The sequence below is a fragment of the Grammomys surdaster genome, unplaced genomic scaffold, assembly GCF_004785775.1.
Source record: "Grammomys surdaster isolate TR1022 unplaced genomic scaffold, NIH_TR_1.0 146, whole genome shotgun sequence".
NCBI classification, from domain to species: domain Eukaryota; kingdom Metazoa; phylum Chordata; class Mammalia; order Rodentia; family Muridae; genus Grammomys; species Grammomys surdaster.
The window spans coordinates 7,133,779-7,161,693 of NW_021604604.1; the positions used below are offsets into that span (position 1 = coordinate 7,133,779).

General features: G+C 38.7%; 1 protein-coding gene across 1 annotated transcript; it reads right to left on the reverse strand.

Annotated features, from left to right (window-relative positions):
* Positions 1–4,354: 4,354 nt before the first annotated feature.
* Positions 4,355–27,915, reverse strand: Arl5b (ADP ribosylation factor like GTPase 5B). The gene is made up of 6 exons (XM_028764902.1): positions 27,795–27,915; positions 14,373–14,433; positions 12,597–12,744; positions 9,251–9,334; positions 7,216–7,367; positions 4,355–6,045 (listed from the first exon to the last, which is right to left on the reverse strand). The coding sequence occupies exons 1-6, from the start codon at positions 27,841–27,843 to the stop codon at positions 5,997–5,999; spliced, it is 543 nt and encodes a 180-aa protein (XP_028620735.1). The 5' UTR covers positions 27,844–27,915; the 3' UTR covers positions 4,355–5,996.

The following is a 27,915-nucleotide window of genomic DNA, read 5'->3' on the forward strand; positions in this document are numbered from 1 at the left end:
ATGAATATGACCTAACATATAAAAGAAACATTTCATGATAGTGAAAAATGTTAAAATTCAAAAACCATGTTCTTTCAACAACCTCATAATCAAACAAGCTTGGAACCATTTGTGGGCGCGATGGTGTGAAATGCTTTTGGTATTTGCTTTTACAGTTTCTTGGTTAGCACTTATGTATCAGAGCAATGGTGCACGCATGAGTTTCTTACTTAGGGTTCAGAAGCAGGATGTGATATGAAAGACACTGGTTCCCCCTCTGTAAACACCAGAGGGCCCACAGAGAGATGAGATTCTACCTTGATCTTATTAATACCGTCTATTGAACCAAGCTGCTTGGCAAAGATACTGTCAGACCGCTTGCACAGAGCCTGAGATGTAATGGATAATAATGTATATTTAAATCTTATAAAATGAACATACATGCACATTTAAAGAGTTTTACAATCCAAGCTAAAAGTATACTGAGTCCAGGGCCCACTTTCTCTTTACGGTTATAAAGCACCAAGTTATGTGTGAGGACGAGAATGTGCAATTATGATCATCATACTGCCATTAAAATAAACCCAACAGCGAGGCCAGAACTGCGAGGAGTTTGCTCTATCTTAAACTATATTCTGTGAAAGGCAGCAGCATGGAGAAATGGAGAACTATCTAATAATTGGGAAAAGCCATAATCATGATTTCATTTCACAATTTCAGTGAAACAGCAGCTAAGCTTTTTCAAGATGAAATCTAGATGAAAAAAAATGGTCACCACGAGACTGAAAGTTTACTCCAAGAGAATAAATGGGGGGTGGCAGGGGCAGTTCAGTGTCCCTGAATTTTCTAAGGGAAAATTTTAAGATTAAAATGACTACAGTTTCTCCCGATTGGAGCTAAAACATGCCAATCAATCATGAACTACTGAGATCAAATGATGGCCATTTGCAGTTTTAGCACCCTGCTGCAGAACTTTCCTTTCCTTTCTGTAAGGAATTAAATACTGAGTGTTTTGCTCAAGTGTACTGAGTGAAGGGACACCTGTTCATCCTGCTGCTGGGGAACAAAAGCCCTGCCCAACACTCACACTCCCTTCAGCAGGGCACTCTGCATAGTCAAAGACATTTGGGTGAAGGGGGTCAGAGTCCAACAGCCCAGACACTTAAGCAAAAGCACTTTGTGGAGTGAAAAATGAGGTAATAATTCTTTTAAATTAAAAATCTACAAGTTGAACAAGAAAACCTTTTCATTCATTTAGAAGTTCTGATTTCAAGACACCATCTACACATAGCAAGGAGAAAATGCAGAGTACTGGTCTTAAAAAAAAAAATCAAGGAGCCTCTGGGTAACTAAAGTTCCAGATTCTAATCCTAGAATGCTAATCAATCTTCAGGCTTTCCAGCCATATGAAATGCAATATAGAGGACCTAGGTCTCCTATTTCCCTCTATATAGCTTTGGTCACCCATAATTCTTAAAATATATCTTTTTCCCCCTATTCCTGACACTTGGGCTTCAGTCTTCACATTAATATTAAATGAATCAAGATAAGATGACACTGAAAACCAAGGACCTTAAACAGCAGCTGTTTGTTTTCACACACAAGTGGACTTAAGTCTGCAACACTGTTGTCCTGGCTGATGCTACTTTTTCAAGTGTTTAGGATGCCTTAAAGGCAGTAAATGGAACACACTAACCACTTCTACCCAGTCAGAAAAGCCAGCAAAAAAGGTAAGTTCTGTAGAAGTGGGTTTCCAACATACATGGGTGCTACTTAGAAGCAACTCAAAGCCGTTTTCTGGTGAATACAGCTGCTGCTTTGCACAGTCCTTAGGTAGACATTCAGCTTAAGCCAAAGGAAAGCTACCTTGTCATACTGTGTTCATACCTGATTGTTACACGTGGTGCTGGGGTGGGGATCACGCAGTGAATAAACCACCCAGGTCCGGAACTAAAAGCGTTCCCCTCTTATCTTAGATTTGAAAGGATAGTGCTACTGGATAAGGCTTCAGAATATTAAACAGAAGACATATTTGAGACTTAGTTTACTTAAAGGCTCCTCAGTTTGGGAAGAACAAAAAGAAGGCCATGAACAATAGTGTCTTAGGTCAACTAGATACATGATGAATGGGCAGATCAGGATCGGAATCCACTTCTTGAGACAGGTAGTGTCTCAACGTGTGTCTAGACTGGGACTAGAAGCTACATCTTGAGATGACCCCTGACAGAAGATAAAGGATCTTTAGAACTAAAGTTTAGGTGTGTGAGGATTTTGTTCCAAAGCCACAGATAAGTTTGCACATAAAACTGGCCTCTAGAGATAACCGCCAATAAAGCATCATAGTGTAGAGGCATAATCCATAATCCCAGTATGGGTTATAAATCACAGTGGAGGATTCAGTGAATGTCTTGGAAACAATTCTGCTCATGATCTGTTGAAATACAACACAAAGACTTAAAACCTCTTATCTTCTTCAAATATTTCTTGGTGGCCAGACTTGGTAGCATCAGAGAATATTGTTTACAGCATTGTCTGTATCCCTCATTGTTTCCGTTGGGGAGGGGGGGCACAGACCACACACAACTGTTTTCTCTTTATGCTACAATGAGAGTTAAATTATATTCAATTAAAATACCTATGGTAATCCCAGCACGGGGAGTGGGGAGGCAGGAGCATCATGCACTGGTGTTGCTGTTCACCTTGGCTGCTAGAGGCTCTGTTTCCAGCCATTCCCCACTTTAAAAAAATGCTATTCCTATGGGAGCTATGTAAAGCTGGTTTTTTTTTAAGAATGAAATGTATATATTGTTTGTTCAGTGAAAATAGAATAAAACTACTATCCCTTTAAGAATGTTAACACAAGAACCTAAAAGCAAGCATTACAGATTCAACCCCCAGTTTTCAATAGGTTATATATATATATATTAATATTTCGGGTTTTAAAAAATTAAATCATATTAACAATAAAAATATTTAGTGCATTCCCTTACAAAAGCGAGTGTTACATCTACAGTGATTCTCAAATGTGCTTCTAGGTGACGACAACATGCTCAGGTAAGGAAATGGTACACATGATTTGGAAGGAGAAGTTTTTTGTTTATGGTTTTTTTTTTTTTTGCATTTTTAGCTGTAACATGTTGAGAAGATTTTAAAGTAAAACTTAATTTCCTCATTTTTAAATTAAAAAATACAAGATAATCTTAAGGTGTTTTAAACAGGTATGGGAGGTTTCTGTATAATACAAATTTTTCTAAATAGCATATGGAGACAAAGGAGAATGTGAAACACAAGCCCCTCCCCTCCATCTCTTCCCAGTAGATGTGACCTTGAAAGAATAGAGTAAAAAATTAAAAACTCATCTCAAAATAACAAAGGCACCCATCACACATTCACAAGTTCATGAAATGCTATTTTACAGTCAGTCACTCCACTTGCAGCGCATGTTCAAGTGAAATGCTTTAGCATCTTACGCCTGCTGGGGTCCAAACATTCTCTTGGAGTAAAGGATAACTCGTTTCCTACTGAACAAGCGGGAAGGCTGATGGAAGCCTCCGCAACAGGCTGTCTCACAGGAGCGTCCTAACCAACCCTATCCAATCAGCGGCACAACATCTATCTGAATGCAGATTCCATTTCCAAACAGCTAACAGCGATTGCTTCTAATCCAAACGAATCATATACTGTTAAAAACAGGTTTACATGTAAAACAAACTGCACTTTCAACAATTGAATAGCAAATCTGCATCTATACTAGTAGCTGTTTGACAAAATACAATCAACTATTAAAAAACACTTTCAATATAATGCTGATGTGGTAATATAAAAAATAACCATATTATCTGATAGAAGAAAATTGAACCAGCCAATCTTATTAGATACAAGAAGGCAGAAAATTATTTTATAAGAAGAAATATTGGGACATTAAATATGCTTTGTCTCGGGACAGGCTTATGAGAGTTTTTTTTAACATTTATGGTAAACAATATAACAAAGTAAAATTCAGGCAAAGTGTGCTTTAAGTAACTGGTATTTTCTCAGTTCCCATCCCCACCCCACAACCACCACACACCATCCACACTGATTTATATCTGCTTTTCTCTCTCAGCTTTGATTATGAGTTATATTTAAAACACATAAGGAAAAATTAAACTTATCCTCTACTTGGCATAGAATCACTAAGAAAAAGATTCAAAGTTTAAGCAATTTCCAAAAGTTCAGAAAAAATTTTTTTCTAACTACTTTTTCAGATCAAGGGTACAAACACTAAATAAAAATATTATCAAGTTCAACTAAATTAACTAAATATAACAAATGAGTACATCCCATGAGAATAAAATTTAAGGCAACTTACATATAAAAAAAAAAAACCCTGAAATTAAAATACCAATTTTGAGCAGGTATTTATGAACACTGAAGCTTATTTTGATCCAAATGAAAAATACTGAAAAAATGAAGAACTACCCCTTAGTACACATTTTACACCTTCCATATGGCAAATGAGCTGGATGACATAGACAAGGCTAATGACAACACTTGTCCCCCTTCAACTTAAGGGTTCATTCTTACTTTCATCTTAGATAATTGCCTTGAGAACCGTTAACACCACCCAGTAAGCCTGACTTAATCATTAGCCCCTTTCCTTCCATTTCCCTAACCAATTAACCATCGGCATTGCTAAGAATATGACCGTCTGGTCTACCTAGTGAGTTCCAGGGAAAGAACTACTGAGAGAAACCCTATCAAAACAAAACAAACAAAAACACAGCCAATCAAGCAAACAAACAAACAAAGAGAGAAGGAGAGAAGAGAGAACATGACTGCAGAGTCTCACAGGAACATTCTAAAGCTAGGAATAGACCAAGAGCGAGTCAGAGTTTAAGACACAGTCGACCTACACAGAGACAAGAGGTGGAGCAAAAAGAATTTGAAGCCTCTTTCACATCATCCTCAGCCAGGTTTACAGAAAGACCACGTTGTTTTGCCTTTCAGTAATACGCTGCTGGTGATAACGATGCTCTGACAGGTACTGTTACAAACCTAAGAAATAAATAAAGAACTGCCCATGCTTAGGCTGCTGCCAGAGCTGGTGTAAAACAGCTGAGACAAAACAGCTGAGGTGATGCTGATAATAAAGCAGGCAGTAAACTGAGAGAAAAAAATATTCCAAGTGTCCTGGCTCTAATTTACGTTGGTGTATTGTACTAAATTCTGACAGTTACATACATATTGAAGAATCGTCAGCTACTAGATGGAGCCAATAGTGTTGACCATTGAAGCTGGGTTTTTAAATTCATGCTTCACCTTGATTAGTTTTTAACCAAATATGGTTGGCAGAAAAGTGAGCTTAATTCCTTATATAAATAAATGGACTAAATAATTCCCAAGCAGAGATCAACTTAAAATTATACTATCACATGCAATGAGGTGAGGAAAATTTAAAGGCAAGTATTCATGATGTTTACACACACACACACACACACACACACACACACACACACACACACACAGTTCCTAGGTAGATTTTCTTCATTGTAATTAACTCTGTCCAAAAGATAAAAAGGGTTTGTAGAGAAAAGAATGTTAGAATGTTTAGTGCTGGATAAACAATACATGCCTATTCCCACTACAGTTCTGTCAAACTAGTAAGTATCTCGGAAGGAGTGGTGGCCAAGAGGTGAAAGAAACTAGTTATAAAGGACATAACAAAACTTCAGATAACAGGAAATATATGACAAATGGTTTTTACAAGGCAGTCACTGAATAATTAGAATACACAGTCAGAAGAGTCCGGCTGCTACAGCATAGTTACACGTAATACTCGTCTGACTGAGATTAGTACATTTGAAACAAAGGTAAGAAAACATCTTTATGTTCCAGTACAGCGGCACTTGATTCAAGCGTCACTCGGAGGTTTGTGTTGTCATAAATTAAACATGCTGCTGCCTCAGCAGCCAAAGGTATTAGGAAAAATGTTCATGTCACCAAATAAATAGAGAAGTCTTTTTCAAGCAAAAAAATTATCTCACACCAATCCTGGAGGTCATCCACTCTAGACCTTGGCATAACCTAAACAAAAGACAAAAGTATTTCAGAAATTAGAAACTTTCTGCTGAGAAAGCGAAGCCTTACTTATTAAGTCTTATTCAAAGGTTAGTGTTACACTCAAATGCTATTTACATATGCTGGTTGATAACCTCTTTTTATTCCCACAAGGGACAGGGTCTCAGGCAGTGTAAGCTAGCCTCAAACTCTCTATGCAGACCGCATGAAGGTAAGCTTCTGCAGCCCTGACCTCATCTTCAAGTGCTGAGATTGCAGGTACATGACGCCACCCTCAGTATGTGGAGCAGCAGGAATGGAACCCAGGGCTCTGTCATGCTTGGCAAGCAGCCTAAGGAGTGGAGCCAATCCTGAGCCTCCATCAGGGACAGCTTTCAGATAACGTCCTAAGTGACATTTTAATGAAAGTGTCACTTAAACAAAATGGGAAATTGCTTGGGCCTCATCTTGAAGATTCGGATTGTCCACTTTTCTCACTAGGATTGTAAAGACCACACCCACCGCATCCTTTCTAATGGAGCTACACCCACTATTGAAATAGCAGAAACTTCTCTTTATTCACAGTTTCTAAAGAATGGAAGATTACAGGCTCCACACCTAGCTATTACATTGCCACATATTTTAAGAAAGAGAAAAACCAATTGTCAGGCTGACATGAGGATCCTGTCATGAGCTGCACATGACACATCTGCTTCCCCTTGCCATAGTACGTACATTCAAGTTCACAGAAAAGCAAGACTACAGTACAATGGCACTGGTCAAACGTTCCTCCAGAAGCGTGCCTCCAGAAGGACTCTTGATAATACAAGAGACAGATTCTTGGAGAAGACTCGTTAAGTCTTTTCAGAAAGCATGCAACTTCTTTAAAGTTTTCTCAATAATTTGGGTGACATTACAGTTATTGCGTAGAAAGTAAATGATGAAAGCAACAGATGAACAAAACCCTCAAATCTAAACATTTAATTCCACAGCTGCTTATGCCTTCAAAAATATTACATACATGTTAAAAATACGAAGAACTTGATGATAAACTGTTAACTAGAATTATTTCAAAATGTTAAGCCTGAGAAACAATATAACCACCATATTTAGGACAAACATGAAACAGGGACCAAGAAGGACGCCGGCAGCCTAGACCCGTGAAAGGGCCGTGTGAGAAGCCCTGTCAGCACCTACCCTTCTCCTGTGAGTGCACAGCACGACTGGATGTGCCACGGGTGATCCTTAATTGAACTAAGGGTGAGGTATTTGGAGATTTCAGCTGCCGTCATACACCCTTTCATGTCCTGTTTGTTTGCAAAGATAAGGACTGCAGCTTTCCTTAAATCCTGTGATTGACACAAAATATTGAAATATCAAACATGGGAACAACCATGAATCAAAGTAACGTGGGAACTATTACAAGTCAAATTCAACTATGAAGTCAGAGTGTAAATTATACCCTGCTAGGCATTATAGTAAGACATCACTATTTCAAATAATCTTGTACTAACATTTATCCTAATTACAATTAAATGATTCATTCTAATAAGGTGTATGTGTAAGTCAGATGATTAAGGTTTTTTTTTTTTCAATTTTTGGACAAAAAAGGTCAGAATGAAGAGAATATAAAGCTGAGATCAAAGCGGTAACCCCGCATGTGAATTCCTCCCTACAGCCGGAACACGGTAAACTTACTAGCCTTTACAGGCCTTAACTCACTGAACTGTGTTCACTGCGGCTTTTTTTTTTTTTTTTGTCTGTTTGTTTGCTTTATTTTTTAACATCTAAAACATTATGACATAACCTGACAGAGCAGACCAACTGATATACAATGAAATACATAGTACCACTTCTGAACTCACTTCTGAACTTTAGCTATTTGCCTATTTTTTTAGCTAGGTGCATATTAACATGGCTAAATTTCATGTTTCTGGTGCTGGTGGGGCTGAATTCCTATGCAGCCACTATGGTAGCCAGTTTGGAGTTCCTGTAACAAAGTACGCATCTAATACCATGTGACCCAGCCATGCCACTACTGGGCACACACTTCAAGACTCTTAAGCCAAGAGGTCAGACAGATATGTGCACATGTATTAGTACTGCTGCAGCAATCACTGACAGCCCAATGTGGAAGTGCACTGGCAACTGAATCCAGAGAATGTGGGGCACATACACTGAAAATGTTCATCTGTGAAGCAAAACGAAACAGGGCTTTTTAAGGGAAGTGGATAGAAATGAAAATCATATTAGCCAGACTAAGAAAGACAAATATATTTTGTCTCATACATGAAATTTACTTTTAAATTGATATGTGTGTGTGTTTGTGTGTGTGTGTGTATGTACATGTACACACACAAGAGGGTAGTGGTCGTCAAAGTAGAAAAGACCAAGTTAAAAAAAAGATCTTATGGGAGAAGGAAGGAAGTGAGAGGACAGTCAGGTGATGGGACTCAGTGGCAGGGAGGCAGAAGGAGGACTGTTTACAGGGGAGTAAGGTGGCCAGTGGGGGGGGGGGGGGCGGAAGATGGCAGGCAGTGGGGGAGGGGCTGAGAGCCAGCTAAAATAACATACTGTATGAAAACACCATTAAGAACTGACTACTACTTTCTATGGCAACTTACGAAATTGATTTTAAAACTCAGATGTGAAAAACTGACATTACAGAAAGATGAATGACGTAACGTTAGTTTTAAGAATGTGAATTTTACATATCTATACACAAGCATAACAATAACTATATTTAAGATTCTAGATTACTTCTGAGAAGGAAACTTTATGTTAAATAGCATGTGCAGGAATACGTTTTATTGTCCATTCTTTTATATTTCAAATACTTATAATTTCGTCACCTCCCATTATTCAGTATAGTAAAGTCTTGGCTGGAAGACATTTAAGTTCTGTTGGTCTCCCACCATATGCCTCTAATCTCAATATCAATTTCTTTAAAGGCATGAATCAGTAGTTTTAATTCTGAAAACGTAAAACTTAGCTTTTAATAGTTGTAGCAAGCAAACTAACAGGCTTGAAAATACAATGTCATTTTGACTCAGACTAACATATAGTTTTGCCAATGAAACTACCATTATTTCACATTAATCTTTGCATAGAACAGTAGCTTTGCTTATAATGAAATTATCAAGATTATTTCACATTCATCTTTGTATAGAACAAAACCAATCGACAGATAACTTACTACATCATGTTTTAAAGATTGACTTTCAAACTGTACCTCATGAGCCAGCATTCTGTATAATTCTTCTTTTGTAATAGCCAGGCGTTCCCTGTCAATGCTATCGACAACAAGAATGATGAACTAGAAAGCAATATTAAAATAAAGGAAGAAATTAGTGGCATGCTCGGTTTTCTGCAAAATCACTACAGCGACGTTAGCTCTCACTTCGCACTGCCCCTGCTACAGAACACCACTGCTTTTCCATCAGAGAGCACTTTAACACAGAAACACAGCAAGCAGGAGATCCAGATGTTAACAAGAAAGCAACTTGCAACTTCAGCAACTAAAAAGCATAACCAATCTATTAAGCTCCCAATTGTAGGTAATAAAAGGTAATGTTTACAGCAAAACAGGAATTTATATTCTCTCATTAAATTTCATCATCTCCATTCTACCACCCATTTAAGCCAGTTCAAACCGCTGTGTCACAATTATCATGGATATCACATATTGACATTACAGTTCATAACAGTAACAAAACTGCAATTATGAAGTAGCAGCGAAAATCATTTTATGGTTGGGGGTCACCACGACATAAGAAACTGTATTAAAGGGTTGCAGCATTAAGAAGGTTAAGAACCACTGAAATTTAGACAATAATTTGTTACTTGTTTATGTATATGGTCTTCTGCCTATTAAAGGAAGAGTTAGCATGACAGAAATAGATAAGCATGCTTTTCAAAAATAACAAATACAGCATTTTTTTTCACAGAAGGAATTTCAGCAAAACAAGTTCAAGAAGAAAATGTGCTGGACTTTGCTAAGTTACATGAACTGGCAGTATGCTAAGATGTAGGCAAAATTTGAAAAAAGGTAAGAAAAACTAAAGAATCTGTGTGTGCGCCTGTATGTTGGAGTGGGATAGGAGAAGTGTGTCTGTCTGTGTATATCTTTTAAGTAGGTATTAAACAGTAACTATACCAGCAAATGAAAAACTATAACGTTGAAATAAAAATAACGTTGTTAAGCACAAACAAGAACAAAGTGAAAAGGAGCTACTGAAGTAAACAGTGCGTAGAAGGACGGACTAAAACTCAAGTGTAAACTGCCGTGCATCATGCAGAACAGGACATTAAGCCAAAGGGAGGCTTATTAATATACAACAGAGAGGCTGGAATCAATTTACAGGATAGTATAAAATTATGAAGTATGAACTACAGTAATCTCACTACAAACTCAAAAGGCTTAGAAAGGGATGAATGGAGGGAGCCTGGCAAAGAATGGGCAGAATATTGGGAAGTAACTGGGTTAATGAAAGGAAGGGATCAGGAGTTAACACCCAGAACTTCTTGTAATACAGTGGAGGTGCTCCCTTTGGGAGGCCAGCTCAAATTAAGAGTTTTCTCAATACAAGATTGCAAGGGTGAACGAAGTGATTAGTGAAACATCACCACATGAAATCTTTTTCTGGAATCCAAGTCTGCAAATGTAAATGACCATGGCGGCATGTTGCAATAACATCTTTGTGGTAACTGAGATATACTAGAAATGGTTTACTAGAAGAATATTTAATGCTAATAGCATCAGTAATAAGATATCTGTTTGGACCCAGGCTATGCCTAGATTGTCAGCAATTTCGAAAATTACCCCGTTCAAGTGCTTGACATGCACTTGGATCAGCTAGAACCATCTTAACCTATTTGTGTGTACGAACTGCTTTTCTTCACAGCTGGAGTTAATTGTAAGCTTTGACAATGGACTTTGAAAAGGTAAATCTGTTATCAGACAGTAGTATTTTATTGTACAAATGTATACTCAGCTAGATCATAACAATATTTTCTTACCAACTGTCCCTCCCAACCCCCACAGAGAATATAAATTCAGGGCCATTACAAGTGTTACATGCTGACAACCTGTTATTCTGGGTCACACAGTGCACTGAAACAGTATACACACAAAACTATATAAGTAAATACAGGTCCATAATGTATATGTTTGCTTGTTTTTTAATTTTGTTTTAAAAGAAAAAATTCTATGCATTATCCTCTCTTCCAGCTCCAATTTTTATAAAATGTCATTTTAGAAAACAAGAGTTCTTAGCTGTACCTCCTTACAAAGAAAGCTTACACAGGCAACTGCACACCACTATTCTAAATGATAAAACTCAAAAACACCACATGAGCGTTACAAAAATCTGTCTCTAGGCAGACATACAAATACAAATGAAGGTAATATAGATAGATTCCCTAAGATACTACTGAACTAATAAGTAACAATAAAAAGAACATGATACCCTGGAAAATTCCCTGCTTAGAAACTGCTCCTCTGTGAAGCTCTGCAGATGTGATCTCTGCAGATGTGCCCCATGCACTGCCGTCTCAAGGCCCATCACAGACCAGCAAATGCATCTCTACAAAAGATGCTCTCACCATGCTCCTTGACCGCTCACTCACTGGCCTGTGTCTTCTATAATCATGTCAACAGTTAGAGCACTGGCAACCCATTCTTTGGTGCAGTGTAAATTTACAGAAGTTAAGTCAGAGTTGCTTCTTTTGCCTAACACCTCTATTTATTTTACTTGTAACACAAGCAATTTCTTCCCATGTTTCAAAATAGTCAATAAATATGTAACAGAAAATTTATGTTCTTTACCTTTTTCAATCCCAGATGAAAAAAATAAAAACATTTAAAATGATAGTGACAGCTGGGGATAATAGCCTGCAAGTCTTTTTCCCCCTTAATTATATCTGAAAATCTGGGATGTTATTTGAAAATTTTAAAAAATATTTTACCCCTTCCCTAACCAGGTGCTACTGTGAAGTGCAGAGATAGTAGAAAATTCATTCATTTCAGCCAGTGTCAGATTTCTCCAGCCCACAGAGCACGAGTGCTACAGTGAGGATGGCCTGAGGCAGCCTGAGTAAGCACTCGGCTGAAAAGGGTCCTGGCTAGGCACAACGCCGCACACCTTCAATCTCAGCCCTGAGGGTAGGAGGCAGAGAATCACAAGGATTGGTGTAAGTTAGCCCCAGGTCAGCATGAGCTATGTACAGCGAGCTCTATGCCAGCCAGGCACATTTTGCATGTATATAATCTATTTGACTTTTGTAAAATAGGTTTACATGTCAACGTTTTCACTGACTATTCCACCTCTTCATACACCCAAGGAGGGGAAAAGTCCATGTTCCGTCTAGGATCTTACTCCATCTGTGCACCTTTCAGCAGCGAGTCAGACCAGTCAGGACCAGAATTTACCACTCCTCCCTTCCTTTTCTTCCATGATAAAATCTGAATTCTTTATGAAAGGCAATTGCTAATATCTCTCATTACAGCCTAGCCATCTCCTATGCCGATTCTTTGAAAAAAATTTTTAAAATAAAACTCAAAGGTACTTTTGGCATACCTCTGTGTTTGAGTAATAGGTGTTCCAGGATGACCGCAGGGACTCTTGACCACCAATATCCCACATAAGAAAATGAGTGTTCTTCACAACTATTTCTTCAACATTGCTTCCTATGGTTGGAGAAGTATGAACTACTTCATTCATTAAGCTGTTGAAAGACACCATTGAAAACTCTTTTGTAAATCTTAAGAACCCCAAACACATTTTATCTCTATGTTTTTAAGAGAAGTCAACCTTCTTCATCTGTACCAATCATAATAACCATTAACACGAGAAAGAAAAGCTTAGAGATGTCCTGTACACTAAAAGATGTAAACAGTGCAATTCTCGAAGGCTGTTTTCTGCTTTTTAATGGGATAAACTGCAGGCCTGACACACAGAGACGGGAACACTGTGTGATGTGGGTTTGCACGCCCAGGGGCAAAATGCCAATATGACCAGTTACTGTATCAATCGGATGAAAACCAAAGCTCCACCCTGAAAGACCAATTTCTGGACAACTGTGACCACAATACTTGCAGAGTAACAATAACTAAGCAGTATTCTACCACCATTTTGATGAAGGTCCATGGAAGCCAGATGAGCGTTGAGCCGTAAAAACTAACTTAGGCATACTAACCTATAGTCTTAAAGGCCAAAGGCAAATAGAAATTTGACTTAAAATGAATTGTGTTTAGAATACTGATTCTCATATCACTTGTATTATCTTGTTGATTGCTTAAGTTACATTACTTTATTCAACACACATGTTTGCTGATAACATGTATTTGAAGGCACTTATAATCTTCTCTTGAGTTTTATATTTTGTGTTTGACATTATGTACATACAAGACTGTTATCAGAGATATTTAAGCTTTATATTAAAGACTAAATGATATTAAAATGTATTTTAGCTAATGAATGAAAATATAATAAAGAAAAGTAATGATTCAACTCTGAAACAGTAACACATAAGGAGAAGCCTGTTTGCAATGTAACTAAAAATGATTTAGGTAGGCCCCACGGGAAAGCGTGCATACCTAGCAAGCTGAAAGCTGACATTACTGCTTTTTTTCACTGTTCTTTTGTAGTGCTAGGAATTGAGCCAGAGACTCCTGCAGAATGGGGAGTTGCTCTGCTGAGCTATAACCCAGGCCCTAAACTGGTGGGCTTTAAATGCAGGAAGGGAAGGGTAAGTTTCATATGATGGTGCCAAGTACTGTGTGAGTATTTGTTAAATGCTCTGAGTGTATAAACCCATTCCTACAGCTTAACATTTCTTCGGCTCTGAGAGGATAATGGGAAATCCTTCCACAGTAGATTCTTGGGGTGTTAACATTTACTGAAGATGAGCCTTAATGTATCTCTGAGGATTTCAAGCTTCCCAGTTTTGAAAGCTACTAAAGTAGCATTTTGACCACCACCACTTTAGACAAATCTGGCTCTGTTAAACAATCCGAAGGCTGTTAGGGGAGAGCCGCTTCCAGAGGCAGCACTCTGCTCCCACAGGGCTCTTGTGGGCAGAGGTAAGTGAGTCATTTCATCACCTCACCCAGGAGGCGCACTTTGTTTTAGTTTAATATTAAAGTCCATTCTTCCTTTCAAATTCAGAAGGCTAGGACACGGGGGAAACTTTAGAGAGCAAACGACATCGTATTTTACTTTTTTATTTGGCAAAAATAGAAAAAAGTTACATGTTTAAGTCTAACCACTGTATTATTAAAATTGGAAAGCGTGGCATCTTATAACATAAAAACTAAGTTTTTCAAGAGTTAATAAGCAGGCACTGATACTTACAATTGATAGAGAATGGTGGTTTTCCCCGCATTATCCAGTCCCACAATGATTACTTTGTGCTCTAAGGGAAAAGAAGAGTTGTGAACATTTACACTATTGCACGCTACAGCACAGACTTTCCACAGTGATAATTGTAAACGAGACGCATCTGCTAAGCACCCACTACTGAAGTATCATGAGAGAACTCTTTATGTAGTAAGGACTTGCCTTGAGTTAAACAATCCAGTTTCTATGAAGGCCTCCTGTAAACGTGTTTAGATTGGCTAGCGAGAAATAAAGACTTTGGTCGCTTTTGAGTGGAGGCAGAGTCACTCAAATAAAAACCTGGCATCGTGACTTAAACTGTGAGCATAAAATGTTGGCTCTATTCACCTGCTCAAAGTCTGCTGCTATTCAAGTTAGCATTATGTTGTTTTAACACAAGCAGATTTTCCCACCTACATATACCAAACGTTATTGTCTTTTATTTAAAAACAGCACCTACTGCTGAAAACTGCAAGGCTTTTTCCACTAGCGGGCAGGTTTTTATTTTTTACATTAATTGGCAGAAGTAAAAGCAATTACTTAGCCTCAATGGTTTTTATTGAAACGTGTTTTCTGTAATCATTCTAAGTGGATGTTTCTGCTGACACTGTCCAACAAAAGCCTCTTCCCCCTTCTAATGGCAGGCACTAAATAACCATTTTGTTATAAGCAGTTATTAGGCCTCTCTAATTATTCTGTTAAGTGGTACATATTTTGAAATCGGCTTTGAATGACTGATAGAACCCCCCCACACACAATCTATTCAGTCTATGTATGATCAAGATTCCTCTTTCTAGGGGAATAGGGGGTCCAACAAGCCCCCAACCCTTATCTGGGGAGAGGGGGACTGATGGTTCCTTAAGGGTGTGGCCCCTAGTATGTCACCCATGCTTCAGTGAATGGTCCCACATGCAAAAATATATGAGCAGCACAACCAGAACTTGGTAGGCGATGGGGGAGAGTGAGGGAATGGGAAAAAGATGGGGGTGGAGAAGACAGAGGGAGGGGAGAAAGAGGACACAAAGTTAGGAGGGAAAGAGGAGACTTGGAAAGTGGATCTGGGAGGAATAGGAAGTTGAGGGAGGAATGGGAGGTAAATGTGATCAAAATACGTTGTATATAATATAGTATGCACGAAAATTTCAAGCATAAAGTAGACATAAAAACTCCCCTTCCCGGCACACAATGCTTAAGGTGCTGCTCCCATGCTTCAGTGGGGTGGGCAGAGAGGGAAGCTGAAGCAAGAACGCAGGAGAGAGAGAGAGAGAGAGAGAGAGAGAGAGAGAGAGAGAGAGAGAGAGAGAGGCTTTCCCTAGCCTGCTGCATTTTTCCCAGTGTGGTTTACTGAGAGAGAACTCTTTTCTTGCCTTTATTACCATTTATGTGTCTCTTTATCTAGCCTTTGCCAATGGGTTGCTGAGGGACCCTTAGGGTAGGCTCTCTGGCAAGGATTCCAGGGATGTCACAACTCTCACACTAGTTTAAAGGTTGATGATGTCAGGCATGAGCCAAGAATGTTCACCTTATATTACGTAGACATCATTAAACATGGAACAGTCTCAATTTAAGACAATATGGGAAGATGTTTCTTCTCTGACCCACCTCTTCTCCTTGACATTAGTAGGCAATCGTATTTATTACCCTACAGATGAAAGGAAAGGTAAAGAGCCTTTTCTATGAAACACTACAAAACTTATCGTTATGACAAGGAAATAAATTCTTTTTATCTCCCAACCCAGTAAGACTTTCATGTGATGATTGATTCTCCCCAAAGTAAAACCTTTGTTTGCACACAGGCCTGCACTTGGATTAGCGCGACAGACCCCTTCCCTTCATTTCCTTGCACCAATTCTTTTAAAACCAGCTGATTTCAAAGTACCAAGGGGGTCAGACCCCAGCCATTAGGAAAAGACAGAGTCCCCACACCTGTCAGAATAAAAACCAAGTGCACATCTCAGGACATTTGCTTTTTGGAGTGTACTCTCTCAATCAAGAGTAAAGTTTTGCCTTGGGGAGACTCTTCAGTTGGAGTGCTGGTCTCTTCTTAAGACAAGAAAAATATAACAAAACAGTTGGCAGCCTGAGTATAGAAGGGTGTAATCATATCTAGCACTATGGTGATATGTTCACAACTATTAAATAAAAAGAACCAGGTGGGTTGATTGTGTTAGTGCCAACCTTAGCACTCTGGAGGTTCCAAAGTTCCAGTTGGGATGACAAACTTCTCTGTCTTCCACTGATGTATTCATTATTGAGTACCAATTATCTGTAGTATACTACTGAACAAGTAGACGGGACAACAAAGGTTAATTTCATGCTTACAAAAGCTGCTTTGTAGAACAACAAAAATGATTATGACTGACTTAATTTTCCTTCTGGGCCTGTTGGCTCAAAGTCCCTAGGTTCAAATGGAACCAAGCTTGACTTGCTCCCTTGATTGCTGTTCCTTAAAGAACAAGAGCACTCTTTATCAACAGCAGGACAGACTGCTTGTCCCCAGGCATTCCCAACCTGTTAAAAGCCTAGCTCTAGAGACCTCAGTATCCCTGCCTTGGTAGGAAAAGAGCCACCAAAACTGCAAAACGTGGCTGCACAGAAGTCCTGCTCAGGAAGAGGGATCAGCATGCATGGGTAGCAGCAGATGGTTTGCTGCTTAAGCAACTCTTGCAGGTAACTGACTATTTTTAAACCATTCTGTACTACAGGTGATGACAGTAGTAGTAAAGGCCTGATGTCTATGTTTACACTCATGAATAGTGCACTGTTTTGAAAGGTTGGTCTCCTGTTTGAACTGAGGGGAAGAGACTGATGATAGACAGGGTATAGGATTCACTCACGTTTAAACCCTACTATCTTATTTTCCAGATCGCCCTTCTTCACAGTATAGGGAACTCTGGCAATCAGAACAAAGCACACAATTTCAGCTCTGTCCTAGGATGAAGGCATGCATAATACCTTTCAGATAAAATGGCCTAATTTCTCATGAAAACTGTCACCAACAGCCTAAATCTATATATACAAACACCACAAAAAGAAAAAAAAAGGATTGTCCTTTGTAAGAGCATGAAGTAACAAAGTTTACTTTTGATCTTAACTCTGAAGAAGTATCAGTACTATCTATACAGCAAGAATGAAAGCAGGATCAAAGGCCAGCTACTGAAGGCCATATTCACAACAGCCATTTGCCCTGTTATGTAACCACACAGTTCCCTCCAACTGCCTGCTGTGCATGATAGCTACCAATTCAACTCCCAAATACTATTGGTGAAGGTTTTACAACTCAAAGGGCATTGAGGAAAATGTAGAAAGTTAAGTGAAGGTCTGGACATAGAATCTCCTCCTAAGAAAGAACAAAAAGACAAAACAAAACAAAAATCCCCGGGTGTACTGCCCTAATGCTTCAATTAATAAGGTACATAGCTTCTTAAAGGTGTCTTTGCCAGGATGGCCTGTTCCCAGTCAACACACAGGCTGAGCTTCTTCTGTAGAACATGTGACATTTACTGTGTGATGTCTACATCGGACTCCAGGCTTAAAAACACAATAGCACATGTTCTAAATGCTATCTTCTGATTGGGCATAATCAATTGGCCACACACATACAACTCCTGCGTAGGAAACAAACAGAAGCAGCTGAAATCTGGGTCAGTGACGCATTCTGTGATGTTGCTTGAGTATAAAGAATTTCCCTCACATGTGCCATAGTAAACTGAAGCTAATGTTCCACAGCGCTTGCACATCTGTACTATCTACGTGCTTAGATTGTTATGATTTCTTGACTCAGGACGTTAAAAGGGAAAACTAAACAAGAGAAAATAAACCCTTTTAAGAAGTTATCAGGACTGAGGTAGCATCAACTAAAAACGAGAAGGAATCTGTCCCCAAAGTCAAAACTGCCACCAATCTGATGACCCACTAGACATTTAATGTCATTTTTGACCTCAGTGTGGAAATAAACATCTCTATGTCACTAGACTTTCGATAGCTCATGCCATGCGCATGTGTTTTAAAACTTTATCTGGCTCACAACGCTTCGAGTGGAGAGCCACTGTGTTCACTTCTAAGTCCTCAAGCCACTCTCCAGAAAACTAAACATTCAACTCCCTGCCCTGTATTCGGTATTTAGAACGGGCTTTGAAATATCAAATGGGCCTTTAACCATTTTAAGAGGCACTATGAACTTCCTGTCACAGAGCACAGGCAGGAATCCTGATGGTAGAGGTCAGACATCTGGAATTTGTATCTTCTGAGAAAAGCTGGAGAAAGCTTCAGGGCTGTGAAGCCAGAGGCAGGGGCTAGCCTGGGCTAGACACAGCAAGCCACTGACTCAAATGCTAACAAGGAAGGCTAACAGAAAACAGTGTGAACAGCCATGTTTTAGGTTTAGGGTCCCGCTTGTAGACAGGCTGAAAAACAGTTAACAAGAAATATAACGAAAGAAGGGACTTCAAAGAGTCAGGAGAGATTAGAGTTTTCTCCTGCATGTTTTCACTTTCACTAGCATGAACAAAACTTTTTAAAAGTTTTGGTTCAGAATACCATGTGTTACTGAACAGAATACTATTGGTAGGAAAAGGCATCAGAAAAGTACTATATCATAACTTTTGAAGGTTTTTAAAGTGTTAAATAATGTAGGCTAATTTAGGTATCACATTAAAGTTCCATATTGTTAAAATGTTATAAAACATTTCAAGACATAATGCCAGCTAGCTACTTTTGAGGTGTTAATGTGTGCTGTATCAGTACTGTGACTACAAAGTTTTACATGTATCAAATACAGAAACCACCATATACCATGCTAATTAAAATGTCAGATGTGATAGAGCATCTCTGTCAACTCCTTGACCAGCTCTCTAGCTTCTCCCAGTGCTACTGAGGAGCTACAGTACTGTTCAATGTATCCTCCAACCTATAGAGTCCATCTGATGATTCAACAGTTGGAGTCAATGTATCATGTCCATCTGATGATTCAACAGTTAGCTACCTTAAGAGTTTTAAGAGAAAACACTTGCAAAACACCACCAGTACAAAGTAAAAGATAGGGAGGTACACATCCATACTCACATTCTTTATAAGTAAGAGTTAAATTCCAACGTTCGATTACGGAAAGAAATGTCATCAGGAATAAAAAAGTATACTCTAAGTGTTTTATCTTTATCATTATTATTATTATTATTATTATTATTATTAAGACAGGGTCTCCCTGTGTAGCCCTTGCTGGCCTGGAACTATGTATACTAGGCTGACCTCAAACCCAGAGATCTGCTTACCTCTCTGCTTCTGAGTGATGACATTCAAGTCGTGTGCCACCGTGCCCTGTTATGTTTTATGCATACCTTATAAATTAATATTCATAATTAGCCTGTGACAAAATTCCATCATTCCTTACTTTACTGATGATAAAACTAGGTCTCGGGCTCTTATGTAGCCTGCTCACCATCCAACTACTTGGAGGAATCCAGAGATGGCGCTCTGGACGATGTGTTAAGAACTAGTCAACTTCAAACTCCATTTATCAGTAGCAGTATAGACACAAATAAAAGTTTATGATGCATTTTCTAAAGTTCCTTCATACGTTAAATGCTTAATATGAGTATGGAATCTCTATAGATATTAAAAGACACAGTTGTCACCAAGAAGATGAGTATCTAACAAAAAAAAAATCATGCATTGTATCTTGACTTCTTGACTTGGAAGTATAAAAACATACTTTATTAGTAAACTGCAAGTCTCAAACCAAACTTTAACTGTAAAAAAAATAGAAGTAGAAAATCAGGTAGAGGAAAACAAGCTTCTGATAAACCAAAGAACTAAAAACAGGCAAGGTATCAAAGACTCTGAGTAGGTCCTCCACAGTAACAAACTTCTTTCCATTGAAGTGTCTGCTTAGGTAACAAAGATGGGTTTCTTTAACTTACAGGACAAAAGCAACAGTAAGACTTCGGACCTGGAAGTTTACTGCCTACTGGAAGGCTCTATTGTAGACGGCTGATGTTCAAGGCAGAAACATCTAACCCATGTGTTTTAAGCTTGTTCTGACCAGGACTAAATTTGAAAAAGAATTTACACCTTGACCCAGAACACCACATTTAACACCAGAGATGAATTCTGGACGTCTGCATTTTAGAAAGTTCATTTCTTTTTTAAACTCACTACTGTTCTTCACTAAATATGCATCTCTGATGATTCATGAAGTGGAGAAAATATGGAAATATAAGGTGAAAAAGTAAACTAGATGAGTACAAAAATATGAAAAAATAATTCAAATTTGAGAAGCTTAGCAAATTTCAAAAAGAAAAATGTCAAAGAAAAAATATATTCAAAAAAGCTGGTTTGCTGTAAAGCAAAAAATGAAGGAAAATCATGAAAACAGCAAGAAAAAAAAAGGATTCACAAAGAGAAGGAAGTCAGGAATGTTAGCTGATGTCTCACTAGGAAAAAAAAAAAAGCAGCTGCAGTCCGCAGACCATGAGAAAAAAAAGAAAAAAAGAACTGGGTAAAGATGCTATATCCAGTAAACATGTATTTCACAGATATAAGCAACATAAAGACACTGTAGGTAAGAGATAGTCACCACTACAAATAAGATGAACAAATAGGAGATAAAAGTTTATTCTTCTCTTAAAACTTTATAGTATAATGTGAGTTGAGTTTCATAGCAATAACTTAACCACTATATTCTCTGATGTTTACTAAATATGAAGATACAAGCGTTACAGAGATGGGTTTCTTTAACTTACAGAACAAAAGCAACAGTAAGACTTCAGACCTGGAAGTTTACTGCCTACTGGAAGGCGCTATTGTAGAGGACATCTGTGATGTGTATTAAATATGAAGTTATAAGAGTCACAATCCAACAGCATAGAGACATTTCACATGGATGGACAAGTGTGTGCACTCTCTAGAAAATATGGCCTTGGCTCTTAGTTGGCAGCACAAAGGATAAATCTATGTTGCATTGACTATAGGGGGAGGTCATAAAATTACCACAAAAAAAGAACTAGAAGTCAATAAAGAAAGGAATTGCTTATAAAAGCACTCGACTCTCAAAGTGGAAAAAGAACATCCAACACCAGAAACCAAGCAAAGGAAACCCAGCCAACCATTAAGTGGCAGTCCTCACCACACACACAAACAAATGCTACCACTTCAGTAAGTTCCACTAAGCATTCAGTCAGTAAGAGGGCAAGTTGCACAATGGGCGCAAAAGAAACAGAAATGTGCTATTGTGTAAGAGATACAGATGAAAACGTGAGAGGTCTGAGCAAGCTGAGGCTACCTTAACCTCAGGAACAGTCACAGAAACACTATACAAATGTGGGAGACACAGTTCCTCTCCAAGGGAAAAGAGTAAATGGGCCCAAAGAGATTACAGGAGCCTTGTTAAGAAGTCTCAGTAAGTGTGAAATGAAGTGGAAATGTTGTGGAGTTTGCCGCATGAGGAACCAAGACCACATTAGGAACCACGATTAAGCTATCAAAACCAAACAAAAACAGACAAACCCAAAAAGTTAAAACTAACATTATTTGCAAACTATGCAACGAACACTAATAATGCAGTCAAAAAAATAAATCACACAACAATGTAAGAGTACATCAAATTGAATAAAAATGAGCAACTAGATCAATAACAAAAGGGATATTTCCAACTCTGAAATGCTTGTATTGGCCATGTCCTTAAGACTTTAGTAATAGAAGAAAACAGGCAACCCAAAGAAGGTAGAAAGAAGAAAATAAATAGCAGTAGATAAATTTAAAAAATTATTTTTCTCTCTCTTTTCCCTCGGTAAGAGATTAAGCAATCAAGTCACTACTGAACCTAAAAACTCCACATGGTTGTAAAGCCATATGGCTGTAAGGTTGTGCCCAAGAACAAGGACCCCCGCCTACAGACCAATGCCGGAGGATGCGACACACAGAAACAAGGACACACAGGAAGAGGGAAAATGTCTTCAGAAAACCATCTCCAAAGTAGATGTCCACGTGAAAACACAAAACCTCAACCCCTGTTCACATTATAACATAACATAAATTCAAGTCTGTCACAGAAATCAATACAACAGCTAACATTTCTGAAGAAAAAAAAGGTGCAGGTATCTTGAAATTGTCACAAGCAAAAAGCCATTCCAACCACTTTGAGAACTGGTTTGATGGCCCAAAGTTTAAAAGTGTTTTTAAATAAATGGGTAATGATCTAAACTGTCCAGAAACAGCAAGTAAAAACATGAACAAAGGCAGAGCCAGCACTTGCCGGGATGACTAAAGGGCTGACACCATCAATTGTTGGTAAGGACACTGAACACTGCTGCCAAGATCATAAAGGGAGCCTAAGAACTTTTAAAAATAATAGCATTTTATCTGTCCTATGACTTTAAAACTGCTCTTCTACATACTAACTCTAAGAGAAAGGAAAGGTCTATGAAAGTTCTCATTTAGCCTGGCAGTGGTGGCGCACGCCTTTAATCCCAGCACTTGGGAGGCAGAGGCAGGTGGATTTCTGAGTTCGAGGCCAGCCTGGTCTACAGAGTTAGTTCCAGGACAGCCAGGGCTATACAGAGAAACCCTGTCTCGAAAAAAACAAAACAAAACAAAACAAAACAAAACAAAACAAAACAAAACAAAACAAGGAAGGAAGGAAGGAAGGAAGGAAGGAAGGAAGGAAGGAAGGAAGTAAGTTAGTTCTCATTGGGTACATGAGTTCCTCAGAGGAAAGCATTACTCTTGGGGCTGAGTTCTGTGCCTTGGACCATAGGGCTGAGTGTCTTTCGACTACTCATACTGTCTAATCCATCAGGACATAAGGAGAGAGTCAGTTACAAGAGACTTATGGAGAACACTTCCAATGTGAGCTGTGCAAAACTACATCGAAACAGAAAAATGGTAAGACAATCTCAAAGAAAAGAGTGATGTCAGCCGTCACAAAAATATGCTCCCAGAGCAGTAAGAAAATATTTGCGGAAACAAAATACTCAGCTCAAAGAATGGAGACAAAGGAAATAACTTAAGATCCCCAAACCCAGTAAGAAAACATTCACGTGCATCTTTGGCAGCCACCTTAGCATACACTGGAAAGGAAATATCCAGAAAAAAAACAGAGGAAAAAAGCCTAAAATAAACAAACAAACAAATTCCGCAGTGCCAAAAAAGGTACATCTTTAAATTGAAAAGTTATCAGGAACTCACAGAAATTAATGAAAAACAGACATAAAAGGATTTATATCTTTTTGAAACTTAAAATTACCAGAGAAAAAGAGGAAATTCTAAAACAAACAAAATAGAGATAGAGAAAAATAAATCAAGATGCTATCGTTTTACTTAGCAATAGTGGAAGTTGGAGATCAAGGCAATGTCCTCACAATTCTAAAAGTAATGTTTTCCCATCCATAGCTAAACCAGTTATATGGCAAAACTGAAGTGATACACTTACAGGTATTTGAAATTGAAGAAAAGTTATAATTTATAGATGCCCACTTTGGGGGTGGGGCAGAGAGTCTTTCTCCATAGCCCTGGCTGTCCCTTACATAACTCAGTATGTAGACCATGTGGGCCTTGAACTTGAACTCAAACATCTCCCAGTCTCTGCCTCCCAAATTCTGGGATTATAAAGGTGTGTGCCACCACACCAAACTCTATAGATACCTACATGGCATCTTTTCAATAATTTGTACAATTTTTGTTGTTGCTTGTTTGTTTGGGGTTTTTATTTTTCTTTTGTTTGTTTGAGAGAGGGTCTGTCTACACAGCCTTGGCTGTCCAGCCTGGCTTTGAAACTCACACAGTTGACTCAGCCTCCCAAGTGCTAGGATTCAAGGTGTGCACCACCATCGTTGGCTGTATTTGTGTATTTTTAAAAGAAGACATAAGTATAGAAAATGATAACAAAGAAAAGCCCAGAACAGCTATGCACTAAGAATTCCAAAACAAAGAAGAAGACACAGCTTCTGCTAGGAGCGAGACAGAAAACTGTTAGAGTCGAGCTTAGGCACTACAGAATCTCTCAGCCAACGCTCAAAGAAAACTAAGAAGATGTCATTTTTACTCCAGAAACAAAATGAAGTTTCCCTTCAGTAGGACAATTAGAGCAACTGGCTCCATAGAACCAAATTTTAACATCATAGTAATGAAAACTCAATGAAGAAAATAACCAAAGGTCTGAAGCACTGCTATGCAGGAAGGGAAAGAGACACACAAGTGCCTCCTCCTTTGTTAGAAGGGATAAATGATGACGGCTCAAATTCCCAACTAAACATACTATAAAATAGAATGTGTATGTTACCATGATACAGCACTTTATAGCTGAATAAAATAAAGCCAAGAACTAACTCCCTGAATAAGTGTATTTTGACAGATACTATGAATAAAACAATGGGAAAAAAAAGTTCATGCCTCAAGGAGATTATTTCTACTGAGTGAATCAACTGACAAAGAAATTTACAATACAATTATAAACAGAGATGAACATTACCCAGAATCCAGTAATTACGCAGAGTTAATATTAGGGCAAAACCGCTTCTGGGAAATCTATCCAAGAATGACTCTCTACCTAGTGAGTCTGGATCAGAAATCTGAATGAAATCAAGGGCCGGACTTTTCAAAAGTAGGATACAAACATACTCTAGAAGACAGGGAACAGATTTTGCTGGATGTGTAGGAAACCAGCAGAAGCCTTGAATTAAGAGCAGAATTAGCCCAACAACAACAGCCAGAAGGCAACGCAATACTTATTCACAGCTGAGAGCGCCCAATAGACGACATAAAATCTGCTGTGAGAAGGAAATGAATTAGATGACAGAATAAATACGTTGCTGCTTTTGGGTTATGGAAATGAACTACAATTAAAGCCTTATGTCACCTGCCCTTCTGTCTAACAGAAAAGCTGACCACAAGTGCACACAATCACAACACAGAGAGAAAAAGACCAGGACTATAGAAGTTAGAGAAATTTAAAAACTTAGAAAAAAGAAAAAAAAAACTTGGAAATGTTAAGAGGCAAGCATGTATTTTATAAGAACACATGGACAGCCACAGGTTAGTTCCACCACTGATAATTTATCAGCCTTCTATTACAAAATGAAAGAATGCAAAGTTCCATTAAGCAATGCAGAGCTTTGTAACTTATACCCAGGAAGATATCGCACATAAAAGGATGCTTGGAGCTCTTTAAGAAACTGAGGTAAGAGATATTGCACATAAAAGGATGCTTGGGGCCCTTTAAGAAACTGAAGTAAGAGTGAAGACATACGGACTGACAGATAAGGGAAAGATAAGGTTGTTGTCAGTTCTCTGACAACCATCTCCCCACTGGTGTCCACCCCACCTCGCTCTAACTTAACTGGTAGTGAAGACTTGGACATACTATCCAATCCTCAACTCTACCTGGGCATCACTGAATAACTGAAATGTACAATGGTAAAAAAGATGCCAACGCTGGCATTTAAATTTGTTGATACAGAAAACAAAAATTCCACACTAGTGTGTGAATCCGATCCCATTACTCCACATCAGGAAAATACCTAATGACCAAACGAATGGGTTCCTACAGTATTTACTGTCTTGGTCAGCATCTACGAAAGACTTTTAGTGATCAAATTTCCTGGATACTTCTGCAATCTCATCAAACAAACACTAATTAAACCACGTTCAATTTCTTTAAGTGTATCCAACATACCGTCTCTTTTCAAACATTAGTCCATCTGCCTGCATCAATACGTCCAATTCCACTCTGTCCACCTTGCATTCATCCCAAATTCCCACTCCTCACTAAGTCCGTGTGTACCTTACTCTGAAAAGTTTCTGGAAACCACCTGAGAAGGATCAGTTGCTTCCCTGACACCATCAGTTCACACTTACAAATGTCTGCAAATTTCGGCAAACAATTTCCTACACTAACTCTTCAGTGTTCTATGAGCCCAGATTCTGTTCTGGATCTACTCTGTAGCCACCTCGTCTAATCTGGAGAACTGGTTTTCCCACTAGGAAAAATTAATCATGAGCGAGAATCATGAGACAAAAGCACCTGTCCCTCCATTTCAGCAGGAAAGATAAAGAGACTCTAAGAGGGATCTGGAAAATCAAACAATTGTGTAAAGACGGACACAGGGCACATGAAGGCTTCCATCGTCTTCAATGACTGCCCTTTTCATCTCCCCAGCCCCGTTCCAGTCTGAATATGGAATCCTCTAATGAACAGAGATAGCAGCAAAAAAGCAATTATAAAGGGAGAACCAACACTCTGATCATTTTTATTGCTAAGGCGGGAGGGCGGTTGATAAAAAGTAATATTGTGTGATTCACTGTTATTTACACAAATTTAATTGTGTAACCAATATATATTTAATTATGTAATGAAACTGTCCTTACCATAGTACTTTGACAAGCGTTAGAGAAGGGTAAGTTGCTGAAAAATAGTGCATTACATTTATGAGTAACATCGCTGGAAGTTTCAGTTTGGACACTTCGAAGTCACTTAAAAAGGAGTATTTATCTGTGGTACTTGCATACAAACACACATGTGTCAGTGTGCTTGCATGTATTTATAATTCTAAGCTTGAAAGGGGCTGTTTAAAAAAAAAATCAGTGTACAGAACAAGCGAACTAAAGCCATTTACAATGAATTCACGGTTTAAACCCACAAAACAGAGAAGGACTTTACTTGCAAAGTTTTGGTGCCCTTATAAAAATAAAATTAGTTTATAAATCATGCCCTACAAAATGAAACAAATGGGAAAAAAATTTGGTCTCAATGCTAGGAAACCATTCTGTTACAAGAAAGATGAAAACTCTATCATTGGGCCCCTTTCTGTCTAGCAGTGACTCTTCTCAAGACATCACAGCTCATTCTGACTCCGAACAGGTTTTACAACTTCTAGGTATTTCCTGACCTGTTCTAGAATAATTACGGCCACGTAACATCTTACACATAACCGAAAGCATTTAGATTTGTTTTTCACGCCTACGGGGAAGGGGGGAGCTGTGTGTATGTCTGTGTGAAATTTTCAGAAACCTGTGCACCTGAATACTCACTCATTCTAAGTCTTAAGGAACAGAAATCAGAGACAAGTCAGATAACGTGAAGGTGCATAGGCATAGACAAGAGGAAGGTAAGCAGTGCAAAACTCCTGTTTCCTGTTAAAGAAACGGAAAGTTTTGGGTTCTTCGGGAGACACTTTCCTAGGGCTAATCAGACGTAAAAGATGGTTCACTTAGACGGGAAAGGCCCGCAAACAGATTGCAGAAATATGTTTCCACCTTGGGTGGCTAAAAGCTGCACAAGCGTGGGATTCCTGATCATCAGGTACCTCCCCTGGCCGGGATCCCGGTCCCCAGTTCTACCCTCAGCCTGATTCAGATCTCAATCTGGACTTCCCTGCGTCGCGTCTACCAACCCGCCGGCCTCACCTTGGTTACAGAAAAGGCTCCACAGTTTAGCGAAGATCAGCCCCATCATGAGCCCCGGGCGGGACAGGCTCCCTGGGCAGCACTCGGCGGCAGGTGCCGCGGCGCCCGCGGTGGAACCGAG